General features: G+C 31.8%; 1 protein-coding gene across 2 annotated transcripts in view; it reads right to left on the bottom strand.

Moving 5' to 3' along the window:
• Positions 1–20642, bottom strand: part of LOC126748208 (dihydropyrimidinase) — a 67538-nt gene extending 46896 nt beyond the window's left edge. Inside the window, exon 1 of one of the 2 annotated variants that reach the window (XM_050457284.1) lies at positions 20473–20642. In XM_050457284.1, coding sequence (XP_050313241.1) covers positions 20473–20511 — 39 coding nt within the window. In that variant the 5' untranslated portion in view covers positions 20512–20642. The remainder of the gene's footprint in view (positions 1–20472) is intronic. The other variant, XM_050457283.1, reaches the window with a different exon arrangement.
• Positions 20643–21113: the final 471 nt, after the last annotated feature.

Genomic DNA, 21113 nt, shown 5'->3' with positions numbered 1-21113 from the left:
TTTAATTTGGCAGTTCAAATTACCGCCAATAATATGGCAGAAGTAAATGTAAAATATCCAAACTTGTTATTTGAAATGTGTGTCCCTACTTAAAAATCCTGATAATGATAAATAAAAAGTATATATATATATATATGATAAATATTTTTGTACGAAACGTATTGAGTCGTAAATCATTTTAAAGGTAATAAACATTTCTTTTCAAAAATGAAAAAAGTATACGTTCGTATTTAAAAAAATTAAAATTGGTATGAATATCTGAAAAATTATAAACATGAATAAGAAATAATTTTGCTATCACTAAGATATCTGAATAAAGATATAGTAAAAGCCGTAAGGATTGACATCCGAAACTACAGTAATAAATAGAGTTATAGAAGAGAATAAAAGCATGAGAGTACTACACAACAGATTAACTAATAGAAACTAAACAAATAACAAGCAACAGAGGATAAATATTCAACGTTGTAGAGGACTGTAGAGGACCAAACTATACAGAAACCAGAGTCAAGTAGAAGCATCAGAAAATATACCTCACATACTAAAGCAAGGATTGGAGGAAATGTCAGCGATAACAAAAGAAGAGGTCCCAAAGTCGTCAGAAATTCAGAAATACAAGCGAAGAGGTATTGTAGAAGCCATCAAACTAAGAGCAGGTGAGTGACTCAAGGCAAAAACCAAACTCTTGCAATAATAAATACCTAAATGAAGGAAAAACCTCACAAATATGGAATAAGGTTACGGTTGTTAGGCACAGGAAAGACAGGATCACAGACATACACAACTACAGATCGATAAGTCTGTTGACATATCTACAGAAATTATTTAGGAAAATCGTTGCCGCACGGCTTACTAATAAACTTGATCCTACTACAGGTCAAGAAATCAAAGAAAACATACAGGCTTCCTAACCGAATATAAAACAACTCCGGTTCCAGAAGACCAGGTGATTATTGTGTAAATTAGTGATTTTATCTCCAGGTGATAAACCAATCACTAATAGAAAAAAGTATAGAATACAACAAGCCCTTTATTACGCATACTTATTTTTACTAGTTTGAAAAGTCATTCGACTCCATAAATCACTATGAGTTGTTTAAGTCTCTTGCAAACTCTCTATAGACCATCGATACATTTCCATGTTAGGAGATACATCAGGCAACAGCAAAGGTAAAAAATACATCCCGAAACAGATTGGTTCAAAATCAAAAAGGCAGTCACAATTTCTCCCAAACCTTTCACAACTCTGATGGAATATACTGTAAAAGATCTGTACAAAATCCTAGGACATTCCTGAGGTCAAAATAAGCCGATTTAAAGCAACTTACCTTAGTCCAAAGTTGCTTCGTTTTATACTTATAGGTTGTTAAATATAAAAAAATAAAAATCGATTTTACTGCATTTTTTTAACATTTTGCGACAGACCACTTTGAAAATTCAAATCAAATCAAATCATTTATTCATCGACATAACAATGTATAGGAATTGTAAATAAAAACTACAATGCTAATAAAAATTGTATACAATTACAAAGATATGAAAGGAAACAAATTTAACTCAATTTAGTCAATAAATCTACAGTTAAAGAACTCTGTCAACGAGTAAAAAGGACAGTCAGCTAACATGGTCCTAAGAGCTTTCTTTATCTGCATTTCGAGTTTTATAAAAATTAAGAAATGACGTGATGTGGTTTGAAAGATTTGTATGTACTTGACATGCGCACTCCAAGATATAGATGTTAATTATAGTTAGGATTTTTTCTTTTTTAAAAGTACCATGGCAAGTTTCTCTGAAGGAAAGTCTAAACATCGTACGTACAATACGCTTTTGATTTATTAACACTCTCCCAATACTGGAGGAATTACCTCAACCTAATAAGGCATAGGATAGAGTGGAATACACTGAGGCATAATAAAAGCTTTTAAGTGTATATGCATCCACATAGCCTCGAAGTTGGAAGATGGCATAATTGCTGCGGGACAATCTATTGCACACAGATTCCACCTGAGGATCCCACGGTAGATGTCTATCAATTACAATTCCCAAGAACTTGGCGTAGTGTTGTTGGATGAGGCTACTTGATGACTGCTCTCTAAGGAGTAAGCTCCGGTCCTGAAGAGCTCAAATCGGAGTGAAAACAATGAAATAAGTTTTGAAACTATTCAAACAAAAACCATTTTTCTAGCACCACCCTGCAATATCAGCTATACACTTGGTGGCTTTTTAGTGGATAGACTGATAGTCAGTACCCGAGACAACTGCTAATGTATCGTCGGCAAAAAGTGTTATGTAGCTGTCATTAATTAGGAGAGGCAAGCCATTAATAAAAAGTAAAAACAAAATGGGCCCAACAATACTAACCTGTGGAACCCCAGTGACGACAGTTGCCCAATCAGATATAGTCACCTGACCACTAACTTTTAATCTAACAGCCTGGGTTCTACCTGTCAAATATGATTCAAGCCATTTATAAACCGGATCTCTTATACCATAATGAAAGATTTTAGTTAATAGTAAAGCATGATTAATGGTATCAAATGCTTTAGTAAGATCAAAAAAGATACCAACAGATTTTAATTTCAATTCAAAATTATTCAATATATTTATATAAAGAGATATTATAGCATCTGAAGTAGAGAGTCCAGACCTGAATCCAAACTGATGACATGACTGTATAGCAAAGCAATCTAAAAACGCAATAAGTCTTCTTTTAAAAGATTTTTCAAAGATCTTTGAGAATACAGAGAGGAGAGCAACAGGCCTATAGTTACTCACTTCTGCTGTGTCCCCCCTTTTTATGAAGAGGTATGACAACAGCTGATTTTAGCTCTTTAGGAGGAAATTGGTACGTAGGGTTTTTTTTGGTATGAGAAACTCGAAAATGGGCATCTTTTTACTGTGGTTTTTATTCATTTTTTTGTAAAGGAAACAATTTTCAGGTAAAAAATGTACTCTTGTTAGAACTCGCTAAAATTAACCGTTATTAAGATATTTCGTGTTTTATCCGAATAGGAAGAGATAAATAAGATTTGCGAAATTCATCAATTCAAACTTATCGAAAGAATAGGACTGACTTAAGTTACCTTTGGCAACCTGAGACATGTGTTCAGATCTGATATACCGATGTGTCTTAAACGAAAGGTGTTTGACCAGCGCGTTTTCTCGGTCAATACCGACTCGGAAATTCTTACATTAACATAAAAAACTATCAATAAAATGAGAATAACACAACGAATCATTTAGTGGTCTATGTTAGTGTAAGTGGCATTGAGCCACAGAAAAAAATGCACACGGACACAGGAAACGACCGCCGGTCGGTGAACGGACAATTTGAAGTGATCTTCAAACTGGATTTAAGATACCCAAGTTAATGGTTTCAGTTAAGAGATGCTTATGTCGAGCAGTGAACGAGATAAGCTGCTATAGTGGTTTTCTATCCATTATTTCAGCAATAGTAAGAAAGTAAAAAAAAACCTTTACATGAGGCATAATACTATAAATAAGGGAAAACGAGAATCGGGCATCATTTTGATATTTTTTATTAACTTGCCAACAGTTTCATGACTTTCTAAGTTTGTCCTTCTTTTTAATCAAAAATGATTAAGAAAAAATATTTAAAAATATGAACAATATTACCTAACTTTACCTTACCGTGGTTCCAGATACTTAAAATATTAACAATGGTGATTACAATTTAAAAAAAGGCACAGGAAATTCAGTCAAGCTAATTAGTTGATTGAATAATCTAAAGTCAATCAACTCACTAACTAAATACACTCATTGTTGTTTTGTTTTTCATTCAAACTCCATTAGGTGCAATTTTTTTAATTTGTGGTAACACCAGCCTTTCACAATTGTAAAAAAGTGGCATTTCAACGAGTAACCAACACCCATAACGGACCTAACGAAGGATGAATAATAACACTATTTACACTATTTAATTATGATGATCTCTATAGAAGCCTTTAGATCAAGAAATTTTACTGCAAAGATGAAAATATTATGGTAGTATTAGTATCTGTGAATAGTGTCTTGCTATTTAAAAATCAGAAAACAAATAGTGAGCTATCTACTGAAGTAAGTAATAGTATGGGACTACCACAGAGCAATATCTTGTCACCTCTTCTATCTTTAAACTCTCTTTGCAGATTACACCTTCTTGGCCTGCAGTGATATTAATCATAACAAAGCAATAGACAAAATAAATAATAAACACAGTAAAGTTAAAATAATTTACAAAAAGACAGCAAACTCTTAATATAAAAATTAATCTTATTCATGCTCTACCAAAAAATGAAAGTTCAAATCGCAGAAACGTAAAAAAAAATATTGATAAACGTGAAGAAATTCATTAAATACAATTTTGTACAAATTAAAAAATATGCATAAAGAACTGCATAACAGCTGACGTTAGCCAAGAGCAACCTGATACAACTCATCCATGCTAATATGATTTTCAAAACGTAACTGTCCATCAAAAACTAATCCCAAAAAAGGAACTTAGTCATTTTTATGCCAGGCTAAATGTAAACCTGTTAAATCATACGTGACACCAACAAACATGAGTTTTGCTTAGGTTCAAAGAAAGCCGATTATCATCAAACCTTTCCGTAATGACCTTTACGTCTTCCATTAAAAAATGTTTTACTTCCACAACATTTCTGTCTTACCAGAATAATGAAGTAGCATCTGCAAAAGTGAACTACCCAGAAATTTTAAGATGAACAAGGTCATTAATATACAAAAGAAATAGAATATGATACAAAACGGACCCCAGAGGACCACCACAGTTACACACTATATTATCAATGTAGACGATCTACCACAATGCACCACTGATTGATTTTCAAGATAGGACCTAAACCCTGAACTGACAGAACTTCGGAGGCCATACTTCTTGAACTTTAACAGCGCAGTCTCAAAAACCAAGCTATTTTTACATCAAAGCATGATGCCATTAAAAAACGGGGTAATCATATATTCATGAATATAAAATCTTCTGCGTAATCCTAAACGTAACTCTCCTTCACACAAGATGGCCCTACATAGTCATCCCAGCTATTAGATTTTCTTTCTGATTTAGAAGTTGAATCGAATTTTATATTTAGAAAGGTTAGCCAAGTCCAAGTAAAAATTGCTACATATACCATATCAAGAAAAGCAACATTGAAAGGCCTTTTAATGTTCTAAGAAATCCAATTTTACTAAATTAATAAAAATAGGAAAAAATCGACTTGTCTGAAATTCTTAAGTGTCACATGGGATTTTCTTGAATAAACAAAGTTTTTGCATCCTTTTAGGAAAGAGCCTATAGTCACTTGTCAGACTGGGCTGAATCACGGACAGCAACAAGTACTGGGATTCTAAAATTACGATTCGACACGATTACTCGATATGACTGATTCTAAATAAAATTTGTAATCGTGAGTGGCTTGCGGATTGCCTAATTTTTAACGATTTATCGACGACACACTTGGGTATATCGTATGCACCAGACGATATAGCTTCTTCCTTATTTAATACGTGCATAATGTGTAAGCATCCTTTTTTAAACGTATTTGTTTCATTGATTGTTTACCAATAGTCATACTAGGTTTTCATTAGTAAATCAAGAAGCTTTCTTAAACACAACAACTAATAGATCTAATTCGACCCTATTTTCCACAACCTTCTGTTAATAATAGAGGCAGAAGAAGTAGAATTACCATTGAATGGGCAGTTTTAGTATGTTAAGATTTTATGCCACAAATTGTTACCAAAGAAGCATTGGACAAGATTTTAAATTTGGAATTTGCGAAACTACTGCAAGTCGTTGGATCCATAAAATTACTGAAATTATTCACAATCACCCTGTTGACCGATTCATTAATTTTCCAAATATTAGAAAAGAGATTAGAGACAAATTAATAAATTAACATTTATGGAGAGACCCAATTTCCCTGGTGTTACAGGTCCTATTGATTGTACCCATGTTGCCATATTAAAACCAAAAGTGGATGAACACAATAAGTTTTTGTGATTTTCCATGAATTCAATTATTATTTCCCAATGGGTACTGGTGGTTTTAAACGAGATTTTTTAATTAATAAAGAAATAATATAGGCATATATTTAAATAAAAAAACTCGGAGGCGAAAAAATTAACAAAATAAACGAAAATTCTTAGTGTTATCAATAGGAATATACATAAAAAATATACTTATCAATAGAAAACACAAATGACGTTTCCATCTGTCAAATATAAGGGAAAATAACAAATTTATACCAAGAGACCTAAATCAAATCGAATAAAACGAGTTTAGCCAACGAGTGAAATTTAGAATCACCCTTCTCGTCACGACTGAGTCGCGATCGAATTCGAAGTCGTGATAGTATCGAGATCGAGTCGTGATTTTAGAATCCCAGCCAAGATTTCATTCTAGGATCTCTTCTATTTTTTATTTATATCAGTAATATATACAGACATTTTAAAAGCAGAAAATGTAGAAGTAGCATGAAACTAATTTATCGACAAGTTTTAAGCTTACTTTAAATCCCGCAAAAAACATTAAAAATACCATCACTCTAGACAGAAGTCAAAATTTTACAAATGGTTCAAAAAGCCAGTGTTTCTAATTGTCGTTAACTTAAATGAAATCATTATGCATAGTTATCTCAACGCCAAAAAATAAAGAAAATCAGCACAGAGAGTAAAATGATTAGAGGGTAGATTTGTTGGGGTACTCCGTAAGACGGAAAGCGGAAAAAAAAAGTGGCCCACTCGTGTTTCTACTTATTGGCTTCTTCAGTGCGAGGCATCTATAAAACCAAAAGAGATGGAAAAAAAATACAAAATTCTTTATTGACCTGGCACCGGCATTTGATACTGTACCTCATGAAAATAATGGCATCAGAAGTGGTATCAGTGGTATTAAACCTTTTTGGAGTTATTTTGATATCATAGAACAGGTAATTAAAATAAGCAAGCCTCTATCTCACTCTGATCCCTCATTTGTGTCAATAGAAATACGTCAAGGAATATTATTAGGACCTAACCTATTCTCTTTAAATTTTACCTTGACCCTTCTTAAGCTTCCATTGCCAGGTCATATAGTCAGTTATTTGCTGATGGGACTGCACTTATTTTTTATTGTAAAACATGGCATAAAGAAGGCATATATAAACTTAGGATTATATAATGGATATATACTCAAAATCACCATAAATATTGAAAAAGCAAACAAAGGCCTTTTCGTTAAGAAAAACAAATTGACCACTTTTAGATAAAATTGTTCTATATTATGTGAGAAAGGAGGAAATCTGTTAAGTAAGAAAAACTAAGTACTTGGGAATTATAATAGACCAAAATCCAAAACGGGTTAATCATATTGATTCTTATTTATAAATTATTGATTAAATCTTTATTTAATTACTTATTTTTACTAATGGGAGTTACGAGGGTGAATCAAATATGAACCGGACTTTTCTGTTTAGCGCGCCATAGGTGAAGCGAGTGGCGCGACGTCCTGATATATGCTAGATAGGGATGTCAAGAGGAGGGGAGTCAGTCGGTTTGGCGCACCGGAGTAGATGAGCTGTTAGTAGCATCATGTCTGAACAAGAGGTACACACGTCTGTTGCGCAACGCGTTATTATAAAATTTTTGTCGCGTGAGGGCGTAAAACCTTCCGAAATTTTGCGTCGACTAACTGCACAGTTCGGTAATGAAACCTTATCAAGGACTCAAGTCTACGACTGGCACAAAAAATTTTCCGATGGCCGAGAGGTAGTGGAAAACGAGAGCCATGCACGCCGACCCAGGACAAGCATCAATGAGGCGAACATTCGTGCGATCCGTGAGCTGATTGAAGGTGACCGCCGCCTTACATTGTGGGAAATTGCTGCACACGTCGAAATATCATACGGAAGTGCTCAATCAATCATTTCAGAAAATTTGGGTTACCGCAAAGTGTGTGCAAGATGGGTTCCTCGCCTTTTGACGGAAGATCAGAAAGCAAACCGTCTTGCCGTGTGTGAAAGGCTTTTGGCACGATTTGAACACCCGCCTTACAGTCCCGATTTGTCACCATGTGACTACCACATGTTTGGGCCACTAAAAGAAGAATTGGGAGGTTATCACTTTGACGACGACGAAGGTGTGGAAACGTTTGTGCGCAATTGGTTACTGACACGACCAGCTTCATTCTTTGATGAAGGAATTAAAAAACTTCCGATCCGGTGGGAAAAATGCGTAAATAAGAGAGGAGATTATGTAGAAAAATAACATGTGTTCAAACTTTTATTTACTGTACCAATAAAATTACTAAAACCAAAGTCCGGTTCATATTTGATTCACCCTCGTACAAAAGCACCTTGTAGCCCTTGTATGTAGTTTAGAACCATATAATATACAAGGTGTCTCAAAAGAAATTTTATATTTGTTTAGTTTACTGTGTGAGCGCAACGCATCGAGGGGCACAACGATATGTCAATGGGTAGCCTGGGAAGTTAGGTGCTATAGAGCGTTTCGAACCACACGTAGTGTGTGAACTAATTTTACCAAAATGGTAATTTTGCCACTATTGCGCGAAGAAATTTCTGCACTGTTGACGATACGTCACACTAATGCTGCTACTAAGAATTTCTCTCATTCGGAACTGGGTGAACAAGTTTGAAGAGACCGATTGAAGAAGCAAGTAGATAAACCAAAAATCGGACGACCATTATTGAGAATGGACGAGAACGTGGAACGGATTAATCAGTTTGTTCGTGATGATCCCGACCTCTTCATTTTGCACAAAGACCTAAAGCTGCACTCCTATAAAATTCAACTAGTGCAAGAATTAAAACGCCAGGATGCCGTTCAGAAGCTAGTTCGTAAACCAAGTAATTGAGCGTTTACTAAGTTACGTACTACGTATAAACGTTTACTACGATCTTATTCTCGGATAAAGATTATTTCTATCTTAATCGATATGTAAACAATTAGAACTGTAGCTACTGGAGTGCGACCAATCCCGAATTAAGCATCAGAAACCCCTTCATTTGCCAAAAGTTACTCTATGGTCAACTCGAGGAATTATTGATCCACACTTTTTTTAAAATAAAAAGAGCTCTTACGGTAAATTCAGAGCGTGCGATGTGATGATGTTAGATAAGTTTTTGTTGTCTCAATTACAGGATTGATTTCCTGACTATAACCAAAGAACACAGTTCCAGCAGGATGGAGCAACGTCACACACATCTAATGCCTCTCCGCCCCAGGTTCGTGAAATGTTTCCAGGTAAATTCGAGAAGAGGTGATATAAATTGACCCCTATGCAGTCGTGACTTATGTCCTTTTTCCTGTGGGGTTTCCTTAAATATAAAGTCTACATTAATAAATCAACTTTCCTGGCACAGTTGAAACAAAATATTCGCCACGGAATGGGAGCCGTCACGGAGCATGCCTTCATTAGAAATTTTATCGTTAGATTAAATGTACGTTATGAACGCGAGGGTAAACATTTGGACGACATTATTTTTAAGAAATAAATACTCAAAGAGCGTATTTTAATAATTAATAAACACTTCTTCGATAAACGATAATTATCGATTTTTATAAAATTTCTTTGCAGACACCTTGAATTAAAAAAAACAGATACCACACAGAGCTATTGTATAATGATAATTAAGAATTATTAAATAATTATAGTATATTATTCAATAATTACGAAATATGTTATTTTATATTTTTGATAGCACAAGATATTTAACTTTGTCATTTTGCTGATGATACTGCTGTAACCTTGCATAAAGTGGGTTTAGAGGAAAAACTTGTAATGTTTTGTAATGATTTCTGGCTATACCGAAATAAAAATTAATGAGAGTTATATTTAACTTAACGAATCTCCTTAAAGACAATCCCGGAAAGGTCAGGCTTTTGGGAATACATCTAATCTGAAATCTGACCTCTGTTGGACTCAAAAAATGTATTACACAACCTGATTAAAATCTTTTCATTTCAGATATTATTGATAATCATTCTTTGTTTTCCATATCCACTTACGCCACACTTCCAGGAGGTATTAGTTCACTCTATATTTGCCCTTCAGAGAGAGCAGTAAGCGTTGTTGCACACATGAGTTACAGTGATGATGAATTAATAATTTTTGAAGGAATGTTCATTCATTCCACAGCACCCTATTTAAATCGTTAGGAACAGGAGTTAGTCTTAAGCAATTTGGCAATCGATTAGATGGCTTAAAAAAACTAAAAATTGATAAAATCAAGATATTCATAAAATAAAACTGTTTTTCTAAAAAATACAGCGGTAAAGTAAAAGGTTTTAAAACAAGCTTGAAATTAATCGACCAAAAACAATTGATCTTCACCAATAACAAATATAGAATCCGTTAGCCACAACGTTAACCTCAATAAGCAGCATAAAGTGGATGTTTATTTGCACTTGCGTATACTCGGCCTACAATACAAACTACAATAAACATTTTCTAAAAACAGGAAAAATGTGTTAGTGCTTGAGACTAATCGAAATAAATTGTGTTGAATCCATGAGAAATAAAGCAAAATGTGTAATCAAATAATTTACTTATAGGCATTTTAACACTTACAAACCTTTGGAGACATTAAAAAAAGTGTGAGTTAAAGAGACATAAATTAAAATAAAATAAAAGGGATCTTTTATTGACTGCATCTCTTATGATCTTATTATGATCACAAGTTTCGTTTTGCATGGTTTTACTAGCTGGTGATTTGAATAAATTGAATGGGGTATTCCTGGACTAAGTTTAAATAGAAAAATTCATAATACCTGAGCACTAAAATGTTTGGTTTAAAGATACAGGGTGTTATTGATTTTTAGTTTTTAAAACATTTTTAGAGACGATTTGAACATTGAATTGAGTTTTGGTACAGGATATTCAGAATTTTTTAGACACCAGTGGTGTACCTATGACTAATTATGATTTTGTATAAATAATCTTCAAATATTGGGCTCATAATTGTTAGCAGTAATTTTTTGGGTAGAATCCAAATCCAGCGTCTAAACTGGCCCATAACATCAGGATTTAGGGATATTTGAGATTATGTCTTGCATGCAAAACATTTTTTTGGCCTTTTTCGCACATTGTATCAATTAGTACTCGTCTTACTTTTTAAAATAAGCTAATAAAAAGAGACCTTTTTTTGCTCTTTATGTTTTTATTGATTGTCATTATTATTGTGATTAAGTGGAATCTGAACACTGGATACGTTATTCATAGCATGAGCATCCACATTGCATCCGTAGATAAGCTTGTCATTTATTTTTTCGAAATAACTCAATTTCAAACAGCAAGCTAACTCATCTAAACATGTAGCCCCTAGACAACCTTACCCAAACCCAGGTAGTCATCAACCCTGCGAATACCGAATAAATAACTTATTTGTTATAAAATAACGGAAATCCAAGCCACTATCGGGCTAACCCACCTAACCACCTACACCTAACCCATCTTGCTCTTTCAAGGGGATTAGATGCGTAGGTGAGCCCGCTTGTGGTTTGATAGGGGTGATTTCCAGGGGTAAAGTGGGTAGGGGTGGATTAGGGGATAGAAAGTTATCTCACCCGTAGTTTGAAATTAAATTATTTTAAGAAAAATAAGCGACAAACTCGCTTACAGAGGTTACAGATTCAATGTGGGTGCTCATGTTACAGTATGCGGGGTTTAGATTTCATAATAACATAAATTGAACACATACCTCTTAATAACTTTTTTTGAACAGGAAACGAGGTACTAAATGATACAAATGAAAAAAAAATTTGGAGTTTACTTGAGTTTTTCACTGGTTTCTTTAGGGTTTCTGGCGATTTTCTGGATTTTTGGGAACTTTTTCATTTCAGATTAGATCCGTTCTCAAATAATTGTAAAAAAATCCAAGAATATTTAAAGAAAACGAAGAAAAAGAAATTGAATTAGAGTCTTGGATTTTCTTGTTTCTTTTAGGTTCCTAATATCGAATATTCTTAAAACCAAAGAAAATCCAAAAAACACCAAGACGATCAAGCAAATTCAAATAAAACAAAGAATCCAAAGAAATGCTAATTTTTTTTCAGATCGAGGTATTTTTTAAAAAATTTACTTCGTGTATTATTAAAAAAAAAGGAACCATCAACTATAATTAAAATTGAAAAAACTGTTTGAAATCCTCAAACATTCAAGTACAATCAAGAAAACTTAAAAGATATTAAATCATTCCAAAAAAATTAACTCCAACCCATGAAAAACCAAGAAAACTTAAAGGAAATCAAGACTTCCTATACTTAACCTCAAATGTACTTACAAACCCCAATTTTCCAGTGCATACATAACCTCAAATATCCACGAATCATGGCGTGATGAGGAACTTTGAACCCAAAATTGATTCTACGCAAAGAATAACTTCGAAAATTACTGGGCTTTTCTACAAACAAAACCTTGTTGCCTTTGTTATTAACCAATTTAAAAAAAGTGTCTCTTACGATTTTGTCGAAAATTTACCGTTTGGGAGAAATCGTTAAAGAAATGTGTTATTTACATGAAGTGCATCTTAAAAAGTTGTTAAATTATTTATTAAGTCTTTCGCATTTTTATTTGAATAAATTTAAAATGTACGGGATACACCTTTTCCTGGTACCAATAAGAGGAGCAGTTTTCTTAATATTATGAACATGCCAGTTTCAACCTTGATTATTTTGTAATGCCAGTCCCATATACATATTTATATTCGGTCACTTCTTTTAATTTTTTCTGATTCAGGTATACATTCAGTTCACAATTTGGTTTATTTTGTTGCATTATTACCATATACATATAGTTTTAGTTAAGTTTATTGAAAATCTATTACTACAAAACCAGTTGTAGTATATGATTAAGTCCTGATTAACCAAACCTTCAAGTTCTTCAGAGTCACTAGCAAATAAAAAAAATGCTGTATCATCATCATATCAAATTAAAGTATTTTGATTTTGGACCCGCATGTTTTAAATTTGTCACATATCGTTAGTATATGTAGTGTCGTAAGTTATTGTAGTGGTCCCAGTACCGAACTCTGGATTATTCTAATATTCAAGTTAGCCTTTATACTTTTACTTTAATCTTAAGAGTCAATTGAATAAGCTAATAACTTATTCAATTGACTCTTTACTTACTTTACTTTACTTACTCACTTGAGCAAGTTTCCTTTCTTCATAGATTCTTATCAAGACATTTCTATAAATCTGTGATGTTTGTGGTGTGAAATTAATGTATACAGCTTTCTGTTTTATTTAAACGCAGTTGCTTTTAAGAAACAACTTTATAAATAAACAAGGTTGCTGTTCAACAACGTGAGATCTATTATTAAATTTTAACTCTAATGAAAGGTCAACCAAGCCTCTAAGACCATATGGTTGCATTTTAAAAGTGAATGCTCTAAATTTGTATACAGCTTTTGTAAAATTTGCATGATGGAAAGGCCAATGCTTATTTCCTTAGAGAAACCGTGTTGACATGTGTTAGTATTCCACATGACGACAAAAATTCTGCTCAAAAACTATCTTTTCAAGAATTTATAAGATTCAAAATGTAGGGAAACTGGACGATAATTTTCAAGTCTTTCGATATGACTACAGAAAAAATACGAATTCGAATAATTTACTCCCAAGTTTGCAGTATTTTTAAAGGTTATAAACAGGAGGAAACCCAATTTAAAACTGCGCATCGAACAATATATGCATATAAAGTAGGTGATTGAAATGCAATATCCTAAAGCCTATTTTGATTGCGCTTAAAGAATTATATTGCGGATATCCTATTGCGTTTTTAAGAATATAATTGTTTAGAGTATAATCATACATATTCTATGAAGAACGGACTATGCATTAAACATTATATACAAGTCAGTGTCCAAATAGTATTTCCTTATTAAAAAAATTATGCAAGCATGTTTGCCTGGTAGTTAGTTAAAAATAGAATACATTTATTTGCTAGGAAGAACCAAAATGCAATCGAATATTAAACTAGTTTTCTAGATCCAACTGAAATCTAGGAAACCTGTTGCCCCCCACATCTCGCAAAAAAAAATCAATTAAAAATTATTAACCATCAACATTCATTTCAGTGAAAACAGTTTCATCTATTTTTATTTTACTGAAAGAAAGGGACACAACATGAACTAGAATGGAATATAGTATTACTGGCTATTATTAACAGCATAGTAGTATTATCAATAAACACGCCATGCATTTTAGATTAGGGTTCAAACTATTTTTAGGGATTCAATTGCTATTTTAGGAACGGTAAATGTGATAGAGGTCAGAAGAATGTTTAAAAGTGGCTATTTTTAGCTTGCTGGCCTATCAATATAAAATAGAAAAATCAATTTAATCTTTAACATATTGTTTTGAGAAAATATATTAGAATTAGTCAAGAGGTATAAGAAAGGTAGGCATATTGAAAAGACACTCCTCATTTAATATCCTCTTCCAGAGAATTTAAAATAGAGGCTGGTTGAATTTCATTTTTCCAGTTCTGGAATATTGGCCACCAGCTTTCTTTACATGCTTAGAATCTGTGATGAGCTTGTGTAATGTTTATGAAGATATTGCCATATATGACGACTTTGTTTTTAATGCCTATATGCCTTAAGTAATCAATATTAAACTTAACTATATCCATTTTTTTCATACTTTAATATAATTTACAATGAACACTATCACCTTTAAAAGTATAAATAAACCTATATGCTTAAATCCAGGTACACTGGTTAAAAGTAAAAAGAAGTTATTGGTAAAAAATATATTTGAATACAAAACTAAAGATAAGTACCAAAAGTCTATAAAAAAAACCATTAATATACCAAGTATGGTAACAACCAATTAGGTTAAGCACTTTTATTCTTTTATGGGTGTAAAAAATATAAAAGTCAAATGTTTCTATAATTTATGAAATAAATTATGTATTATGTAATTATGGAAGAACCAAACATGTATATAGACATCTGCCATACCTACAACACCTGCTTATACCCAAATGTAATGTCCTTTCAGTCAGTTCTGGTGTGGTAATCAGGGGCTCTCAAATTATCTCAGAAATAATTCAACATATTTATTCTTTAATCAATATTTATTAGTTACATAATACATAAACAACGTATCGGAAAGTTAATGCATTTTGTTACATAAAGTGTAGGCTGAAGAACCTATAATCAAATATTTTGATTTGTGAATATTAAAAAACCAGGGTCAAAATAACACTACCATAAGATAAATATGTGTAAACATTTGAAAAGTAATATAAAAATCCAGTATTATGAGCATAATCAGGCTCAAATGCATCTTTAAATATTTGTTAACTTATGATGATAGGCAAGATTGAATTATGTTTAGTGTTAAAAGTCTAACGTCTCTATTTGTTTATAAAATATCTTTTAGATTGATTTATTCAATCAGATTATAATCAATAAACACTTTTAATTGAATCAATATCCTTTTACACTTAGAGGCACTTAACACCATTTTATTCACATCAGAATCAATAATGAATGCAACATTTCTACAAATACAACCACTACAAATATTTTAGAGATGAAACATCTTATATTTATAGTCCATTTATTAACAAGTAACATCTATATTAAGAAAATAGGACCTTATTAATCAAGATGTGAAATATTTATGTGAATTTAAAATAATTTTTCAACAATGAATAATAATAAATGTTGTTTATTTGTCAAAAAAATAGGTAGATAAAAAAAGATACAAAATATGCTAGCAGATAAAAAATTAACAGATTCAGATTTCCACCCAAAGGCAGAGTCTGGTCTTCCACTGTCACTTAACAAAATAAAAAAAATACATTTTAATGAATGTAAATACTCATACATTAAAATATTATCGTGTATACCTAGCTGCACACAAGTATTAAATCTGTTACACACATTCCTAGAGTAAAGATACCTCACTTTTTCCTCCATCTATATAATTTTATTTATTTTACCATATTTTACAATGTATTTATGAGATTTAAAAAAAAATACATAGGGTAGTATAAAAAGCAAGTAAATTGCGAAAATTTGTTTATATTGCTTACTGGCTCTACCTAGAGAAGATTCAACATGTCAGGTACAACATTTAATATATTATCAAAAATGCCAACTCCTATTTAAATTCCTAAGTATGTCATTTTTCCTCCTAAGATTGTCTCTTTTAGTTTTCAAATTAACAGAGTTAAAAATTAATCTGTTATCCTAAAATATATTAGTTCATATTGATTTATTTATTAAAAAAATTGAAATGTATTAGTAAATGAATTATTGTATAAGGGACAGAATATACAATAGGTAATATAGAATAATGTATAGTGGATATCAATCCAAAAATGCAAAACTTAATACAGAGTGTCCAAGAAGTAAAAAAAATTAATTTTGTATTCTTTTTTTAAGATTTGTATCAAAATGCTATTTATGTTTTTTATTTGTTTCCAATCATCTCATCATCTAAGGATATATTACTTTTCAACTTTAAAATCATAAAACTTTTTTTTATGATATTTTTATTGTTTCATAAAAATAGTGAAAATTTGCTTAGAAAATTAGTAATAACAAACAAACCCCACCTAAAAGGGATCCAATTCCAAACCAGTTTTGGTTTGGATCTTGATTGATTTAAATATTGAATGTCTACAAAAATGTATATCTCTTGCCTTTGCTGATTCAGAATTTAATTTTTTTGGCTAAACCATAAGTCATACAGAAAGATTTGTAAAACAAAATTTAAGAACATTAAATTCTCCCATTCAGGACAGAAGCTTTAAAATCAACAGGAATAAACTAGCCACAATAATTTGCTTCTTAGTATTTTTCCTTTGTAGTTTTAGAGTTTCACAATATTTGTGAATTTGTTGTAAGATAATTTTTTTGCCATCTCATTTTTTTGACTTTTTATGTTTGCCCCTTGTTGGTTGTATAACTGTGGTCCCAGTATAACATAAATTATAGAGAATTTAATTATCTTAATTTTTTGCTCCATACATTTTTAGCCAGAAAATTAAATGTAATAAAGCACAAATGCATGTTATATACCTAGACTGTGAAAAAGCCATAAGATTGACTAGGGACTTGACTGGCTTCTACATTAGCTAGTTGCATTGGAAATATCACCTTTAAATTTCTGAGATCATAATTGGATAGGTATTAATGGTAAAGATTGGGAAAGTACCTCAAGTTCCTCAGGGTGCAGTATCTTATGTCCACTCCTTTTTATTTTGTTCAACTCTTACCCCGACTGTCTTTGAAAATTTGATTATTTTTTGTTTGAACTTTTTTAAAACAACAAAAACTCCTCAACATTGTTATCTGTTACAACATGTCATAGAGTGTGTTTACTCTTGCTTTATTGAGAACAAGATTTTTGTAAATGCCTAAAACATTTTTGATTATAGACTATCTTAATGAAAAATAACATTATTTTAGTTTATTTATTCATTGAAGCTCTCAATGGAAAATCCCAGGTTGATGTTATCTATACAGATATTGAGAAAGCATTTAATAGACTGAGACAATGTACAATTTAGAATCTTTATCAGACTTAGATGTATCTTCATATATTACTAGCCTAATTCAGTCATATCTCAGTTGTAGGTTCCAGTATGTCAAAATTGAAGGTTTCAAGCCATGTGCCTTTAAAAGTACTGCTGGTGTTCCACAGGGCTCCAATCTTGGACCACTCTTCTTTTTGGCTGCTACCAATGGTTTGGTTTGCAATATTAAAAATGAAAAAGGATTATTACTTGCCAACAATTTCAGATGTTTCTTCCAAGCCTGCAATTTGTCCAAGGCGGTCTTTGCTACCCAGACAAACCAGAGGCAAACCCCAAATTGTATGTGACTAAAGGGAAACTACATATTATAATATATAAATGGTCACCTTCGGTGATGGATGGACCTCATGGAAGCGATTAAAAGAAGGTTTTTGAAGTGCATGATTGTATTTCAAGAAATTTGGTATATATCCCCCGAGAGCCTGGGGTAATGATCCTCTGTTAGGTATTTTTGATAGACTGTCTGAGTAAAAGAAGAATTAAAATATTTTTGTAACTTTTTTTTCTAATACTGAAAAACAAAGTAGACTGCCCTGGGATTCTTAGTGACTTACCTTTATTTTAAACAGGATGAACTCGGTCCATCCAAGATATTTTATATGGCTAATTTACAAACCAATCTTTAAAAAAGCTCTCGTATTTCTAAACTTTCTGAATATTGTAACCTGTATGCTTCCGACAATGACATTGATTCAGCTAGTTTGAATCAGTTTAGAACAATAATACTAATTAAATTGAAACAGAACTGAACTAGGTTAGGTATTTTATTGGTGTAGGTATTTTCTGCATCTGTATTGTGTATTTTTTTTGCATTTCTTTTACTATTTATTTCATAAGTACATTTTATGGTATCTTAAGTTAGTGGCTAATAAGTGGCTTCTAGCTGTTGATACATGTAACAAACAAATAAATAAATAAATAAATTTATAGCATCAACAGGTTAGACATAAAACATTTAAGTGAAATCAAGGACCTGGCAGTTGTATTTCAGAGTGATTTGAGGTTCAGTCAGCATTTTATTAAAATTGTCAATACAACTCACAGCAATTCTTTTGGTTTATTGTGAGAAACAGCATGTCCGTTGAGCTGAAAACAAGCTCTAACATACCTCCGCCCACATCTAGAATGTGTTGCACAGATTTTAATGCCATGAGCTAACTCACATATAGACATCATTGAAAAGGGACAAAAAAGTTTTCTAAGAGGTCTCTATATCAGAAAAAAAAATATCTTCTCTTACATTTCATTTTAAAGCATGCTCAAGATTTTTGTGTTAAGTGGTTTGTTGGATAGAATCATTATAAAGATTCAGATTTAAAGACCCTGATTTACTTATAATGTAAAATATATATAACTTAAAATATAAATATATATGTTAATGTCCCTAAAGTTATCATAAGATTTTTAAAGTTAAATACAATAATAAATCTATTCAGCCTATCAACAATAAATAGAATATTGTCAGTATGCAATATAAAAAAATATATTTTCAATACCTATAACCTCCAAAAAAAAAAAAAAAATAATGCTGCAATTTGGGTCACAAATTTATAAAACTTATATTATTGTTAACAGTTACCAATTTAGGCTATGGTTGATTTAGTTTAAATGTTTAGTGCAGTTATTGCTGTTTTGAATCATTACATGTAATTACCATTTCTGGTGTTTTTACTGTAAACAATAAATTATTAATCTTTTTCTTATAAAATCTTACCTGTAAAGGAACTTTTTTTACTGAAGTCTTCATAATAATCTTCTGAATAGATGTCTTTTGAAAGATTCTATGCAAATTACTCTGTATTTTTCAAATTATTTAAAAGATGTTTTCCTTATTACTATCAGTCATTACCAGTATTGTAATGTAGATTTAATAAAAGAATAAATTAGAGTCAATAAACATGGTGATCCCATGAACACCAAGCAGTATATAATAATATAAAGGCCCAGAGTCCTAATATAAAATATAGTTCCCTCCACCAATAATCTATTTTGAGGTTTCTTTTATCATGGAAGGTCCCTCTTTCAGAGGCAAATAAACTGCAAAATAAATTATCAGTGGAGGCAACTATATCATTTTGGATTTATATGCTATAAGTATAAAGTTATGCTATTTCCTGTTTAGAAGCTGTTACTGTTGCAGTTAAATAATGATTAAAATAAGGCACATTGTATTTGATTTTTTGCATATTGATTGTACTTTGTCAACACCATCATTTAAGTTAATGTTATATTCTAGATAAAATATGATTTACGAGAGGTTTATTTTCTTTAATTTAATATGTTCTTAACACATTCAATTCTAGGAAAATTTAACAAATGTTAATAAAACATTATTGCAATGAAATTAAAAACTCTCAATGAAAACTTGAGGAAGATTTTTATAAATTTGACTACCTATGGGATATTATTAATATAACAAAATTTCAATGTATTTTGGAAATTAACTTTCAAGTAGCAACAAAAAGAAGAAATTTCCAAACCCTTTTGCTTTATAGTCAAATTATTTTGTTTATTACATGAGTGATTAGGAGTGTCCAATGGAATGTATAATTAAATATGCTAGATTATAGATCTTTAGGGATTTAAATATTGGATGTCTATTATTATGAAAATATAGATTTAATAAAATAATGAACTACATGCAGTTAATATATGTACTTAAATATGTGTTCCTTCTCATAAAAATTATACTGAAATTCTGATATAAAATACATCAATTAATTGCTTAGAATTACAGAGGGAATATAGAAATCACAAAGGAAAAAACAAACAGTACATCATAATATAAGAGCCAGCAATCTTAATTTATAGTATAATTTAGGATATCCTATTTTATAGCCCGGCACTTATGCAATATCGGATTATTCTCACTTAATATAAAAGAAAACGACTCTTACCTGTAAATGGATGGGAACTTTTTTCACTGGGGTACTCATAATAACCCTCTAAATGGATTTCTTTTGAAAAATTTTATGAAAATTACTCTACTAGGGCCAAAAAGTACGAGCGAGCACAATATTCACGCACACAACACAACACCCGACACCGCTATCCGCTGAACCGCTACGCTACGCTAAGCCGCTTGCGTCATGCGTCAAGCATGCGCATAAACACAGAGAATTCAAACTATCGATACTGTGGGGCTTCGCGGTTCGCGCGTTCGCAGTGTGCGATAGGAATGATGACGTAACTATAAGTAAATAAATGTCAAAATGCAGTGGCGGCGCATAATTAATTTGATAGAGGGGTCAAACTGTCAAGGTAAAGAGTTGTATGAAATAATGAAACAAGATATATTCGTAGCAAAATGTTTATTACAATTTGCTTAGCAGAGCGCTTTCGGCGTAGTATCATCCGTGCTAACTAAAGCGTAATTTTGACGGTGGTAGTTTTCGCGATAGTTGCTATCATGATAGTGACTGTCACATGAACATGTACATAACCCGATAGTAGCTATCATGCTGTCGCGATAGTACTTTCGTATTCTTTCGCTTGCCTAGACAGTTCGGCATAACTTTCATAATAATTTGTTGTTTGG

Source organism: Anthonomus grandis, chromosome 22 (assembly GCF_022605725.1).
Source record: "Anthonomus grandis grandis chromosome 22, icAntGran1.3, whole genome shotgun sequence".
Taxonomy (NCBI): Eukaryota; Metazoa; Arthropoda; class Insecta; order Coleoptera; family Curculionidae; genus Anthonomus; species Anthonomus grandis.
The sequence above is the reverse complement of the archived record's forward strand: the minus strand, read 5'-3'. Positions and strand labels throughout refer to the sequence as shown.